The sequence below is a fragment of the Glycine soja genome, chromosome 5 (assembly GCF_004193775.1).
Source record: "Glycine soja cultivar W05 chromosome 5, ASM419377v2, whole genome shotgun sequence".
Classification (NCBI taxonomy): Eukaryota; Viridiplantae; Streptophyta; class Magnoliopsida; order Fabales; family Fabaceae; genus Glycine; species Glycine soja.
In genome coordinates this window covers 38,343,305-38,347,214 of record NC_041006.1, presented here as the reverse complement: position 1 = coordinate 38,347,214, position 3,910 = coordinate 38,343,305, and the positions used below count along the sequence as shown (strand labels likewise).

The 3,910-nt window shown below is 35.4% G+C and overlaps 1 protein-coding gene across 3 annotated transcripts; it reads right to left on the bottom strand.

Moving 5' to 3' along the window:
• Positions 1-1,375: 1,375 nt before the first annotated feature.
• On the bottom strand, positions 1,376-3,661 carry LOC114413084 (homeobox-leucine zipper protein ATHB-6-like). 3 transcript variants are annotated; one of them, XM_028377281.1, is made up of 4 exons: positions 3,104-3,661; positions 2,459-2,832; positions 1,828-2,340; positions 1,376-1,793 (listed from the first exon to the last, which is right to left on the bottom strand). In XM_028377281.1, exons 1-3 carry the CDS (start codon positions 3,162-3,164, stop codon positions 1,831-1,833), a joined length of 945 nt encoding a protein of 314 aa, XP_028233082.1. In that variant the 5' UTR covers positions 3,165-3,661; the 3' UTR covers positions 1,376-1,793; positions 1,828-1,830. The 3 variants fall into 3 exon arrangements, with proteins under 3 accessions (XP_028233082.1, XP_028233081.1, XP_028233083.1); XM_028377280.1 differs by having other exon boundaries at positions 1,376-2,340; XM_028377282.1 differs by having other exon boundaries at positions 1,376-2,340; positions 3,508-3,661.
• Positions 3,662-3,910: the final 249 nt, after the last annotated feature.

The following is a 3,910-nucleotide window of genomic DNA, read 5'->3' as shown; positions in this document are numbered from 1 at the left end:
AAAAATTTATTTTTTGTCAAATATCTATCTGCACAATTTTTCAATTTTATTTGACTACCTTTTGTGAATTTCCTTCAGTTGAGTGATGATGGCGTGTCATATCCTCATATCTTGTCACAAACATCTCATTGTCATTTAATGAAAGAGAATTAATGAGAGTTAGACAAAAAAATTTTAGATAGATATTTGAAAAAAAATAAATCTTTAAGTAATAATTTAAAAACGATATATTCCAGATATGAAAAAATTTAATTAAACCATAATAAAATTACATGTTTTTTTTTAAGATTAAAATATCATGTTATATTAAAAACAACACAACACATTAAAATAAGTTAAAAAATACAAATTAACCACAACACGAAAGTGAACATTTTATGTAATATTAGATATTAACATGCTTAAACGGACAATTATCACAATTATAATCTTTAATTTTACACAATGAACAGTTCTACACAAATATTAACGGATAATATTAGAAATAAAAAAATAATTCCCCATTTTTTAATATAAATTAAAAATAGTATTATATAGAAAATTTTAAAATAAAATATTTTTTAAAAACAAAATATAACAAACAACTCCAGCGTAGAAATAAATGAATAATAAACACTTTATAAGCTGTACCTATATTTACGACATAAAAAGAAAAACTAAAGTTATAATCTTTTGAACGACTTCTGGCAAATAAAAGAGAGTCGTACCTATATTTATGACTTCTACACGAAAAAGAAAAAATAAAAACATTTCAGAAATCGTGAAAACGTGTTGGACTTTAATCAGAAAGTCATGCATGACCGTCTCAACTTACTATTAATCGGATAATTTTTTAAAAAGTAACTTAAATTAGTAATTTCTTGAAAAAATTGCCCCCAGCAGATGACAAAATAACCTACAACAACCTTTCTCATAGAAGAACATAATGACGCAATGTAATATTGTTACGATATATAGTAGTAGAAAAAATAGATTACATGTAATTTCACAAAATCTCAAGTATATTTACGTATGATTTACTATATATTTAAAATGATTTCAACAACACAGTTTTACTACTCTATTTTTTACTTACATTTTTCTTATGTATTTTTTCTTTTCTATTTTTCCTGTTTCTCAATCCTATAATTCATTTATGCCATTAAAGTATTTAGTATACATAAACCTTAAAGTCAAGTTGAATAAAGTCAAATCACAAACACAATTCTTTAAATACTTTTAATATGCCAACAAAAATGAAAAAAAATCTCAATAGTTTACAAAATAAATTTTTACAATACATATTAATATAAGTTATCAAAATAAAATTCAAATTGTGATAAAAAATAATATAAAAAACAGTTAACCGCATCTATATAATATTTAAAATGCCATAAATATTTAATTCCAGATTTTTTATAAAAGAAATTAATCTAGATATAGAAATACAAAAGCCGATAAAACTGGTGAGAGCTAGAAAGAAAGGTGGAAGCAGAGGTGAATTGTGGATTTTTTACAGCATTACTCACTAGATAGATTTCACTTCATTACGACCTAATCATTATTATTATTCATAAATTACTCCCCTTTCCCCGCACGGATGTTGATGATTATTATTACCCCCCTTTTTTTTATCGTCATCAACCTCTCATCTCCGACCCCACGCCATGCGTGCTTCAACCCCATCCCCTCTCTCTCAAGCTCTTCAATTTCCCTCTCTTCTTCAATCCTTGACCATTTCATTTTTACAATGTTTCTCTCTCCATCCCATTACTATACACCCTGCAAAATGCCTTATTCTTTCTATTCCCTCCCTCGCTCTCAATTAATTAAGCTTCTTCTTCTTCCCTCTTAACTCCATTCCTCTGAACAGTACCACTGCAGAGTTGGTGCTTGTTCGTCCGAGAAGAAATTGCAGGCCTCGTCGGCGCTGAGAAAATTGTGCTCCTCCATCTTCACGTACTGCGTCGTCGTCTGGTACTGTTTCTGGAACTGGAAACAGTTGTTCATCGACGAAGAAGAAGGCGACGACAAAAGCCCGTGACTTTGCAGAACCCCACACGACGAAATCGCCGCGTTGTTGTTGGGGCTGTGGTTGTTCTCCTCGTTCAAGATCGCACTTGAGTCGCTATCAGAAGACCCATCTTTGAAATCCACAGGGAACACAGAACCCCCTCCCACCTCATCACTCTTGTTGAAACACTCGTAACTCAACTCCTTCGAGTCCGATCCAGGAATGGCGGATTCACAGAGCGGGTTACTATCCTGCAGAGTGGCTATCATCTCTTCCTTCACCGAAACATCGCTTTCAGTGTTGTTGTTGTTCTCTTCTTGCACCAGCCTCGATTTCAATTCCTTTATCTGCCAACACAACAATCAAACAAACTTTCAATACTTGTTGAAGATCCCATATCCACCACTGATAAGATCAAAATAGTATATATAAGTGAAGCTCATAAGTTATCAGTGTAAAAATTACCTGTTTGAGTAAGGCTTCGTTGTCTTGTTGGAGGGTGTCAAAGTTAAGTTTAAGTGATCCGTAATTGGCTTTGAGGACGCCGTAATCTCTTTCCAATTGCTTTGTTTTCCATCTGGCACGGCGGTTTTGGAACCAAACCGCAACTTGTCTTGGTTGCAAGCCGAGTTCTTCCGCGAGCTTCACCTTTCGGTCAGGTTCCAGTTTGTTCTCTACTTCGAAGTTCTTCTCCAAGGCCTTCACCTGATCTACGTTTAGTCGTCGTTTCTTCTCAGAGTGGTGCCCTGCTTCTTCCACGCACCCTTCTTCGTCGAGTCCTTCCAGCATGGACTGGAACTCCTTCCCATACACGTGGTTGTTCCTCGGACTGTGTTCGTCTGTTCAAATCAAGACATAATCATGGTTAGTGTGACTGTAACTGTCGTCTCTCGAACAAACGAACACAAAGCATAATTCACATGATGATGAGTTGTAATGCAATACAGAAAAAAAAAGACAGAATAAGGAACTTTAGTATATAAAAAAGGAAAGGTTTGAGTAAATGGGATGGTTGATCGTGAAAAAGGTTGAGACAAGACAAGGCACAAACATGAAACACGCATCATGGAAACAAAGTTAAAAGCCCAAGTTTCAATTTTTTTAATTAACCTGTTGGTGGACAAATCGTCATGAGAGCACCCAGTGTATCCGAACTGCCAAGTCTCTTCATGAGTAGTACAATTAAAAGCAAGGATCTTATTAGATCAAGGAACTTAAATTTGATCCCTTTATTTTTCTTTTAGTCAATGTATATTAAGATCGGAAGATGAAAAGCTGAGAGAGAACAAGTTTTTGTTTTGATGTTTTTTTTTTTTCACTCAAAAGGAGGCATAGAACAGGAATTCTGGTGTCTTAAACGGCGCCAATTTGCACAGAAACTACTAAACAACCACTCATTTCCATAAACTCCCATGTGTTGCTGTTCCTTATCTCTTGACACCTCTTCTCCCTCTTCACCCATCAACAAATTCCAACACAAAGAACAAAACAAAGCCACACAAGAAGTGACCAACCTCTTTCTCACTGCACACTGGTCTCTTTTTATTCTCTATCTACATCATCACACACAGAAGAAGGGTAAGGGGAAAGAGAAAGGGAGTGTTTTGGAAAGAGAGTGAGAAGTAAGGAGAAGGGGAAGGGTGAACAAGTTCACAGGCCAGGGGTTGATGAGAGTTTGTGTCTTTAAATAAACCAAGGTGGGTTAGAATCTGACCGGGGTTAGGTGACTGCTACTGCGGTTGGCTATGAAATGAACCCAAATTCAACCCAAATGCAACTTTTTGGGGTACCGGGTTAGCCGGTTAGGCTTCAGTTTTTTCGACCGTTTCCTCGAGGAGCGCACAGTGTGGATAGATGAAAATGGAAACGGCGTGGCTTTCGGCAGCTTGCGTCCACTATTTAAGCCGGCTTAAGGTT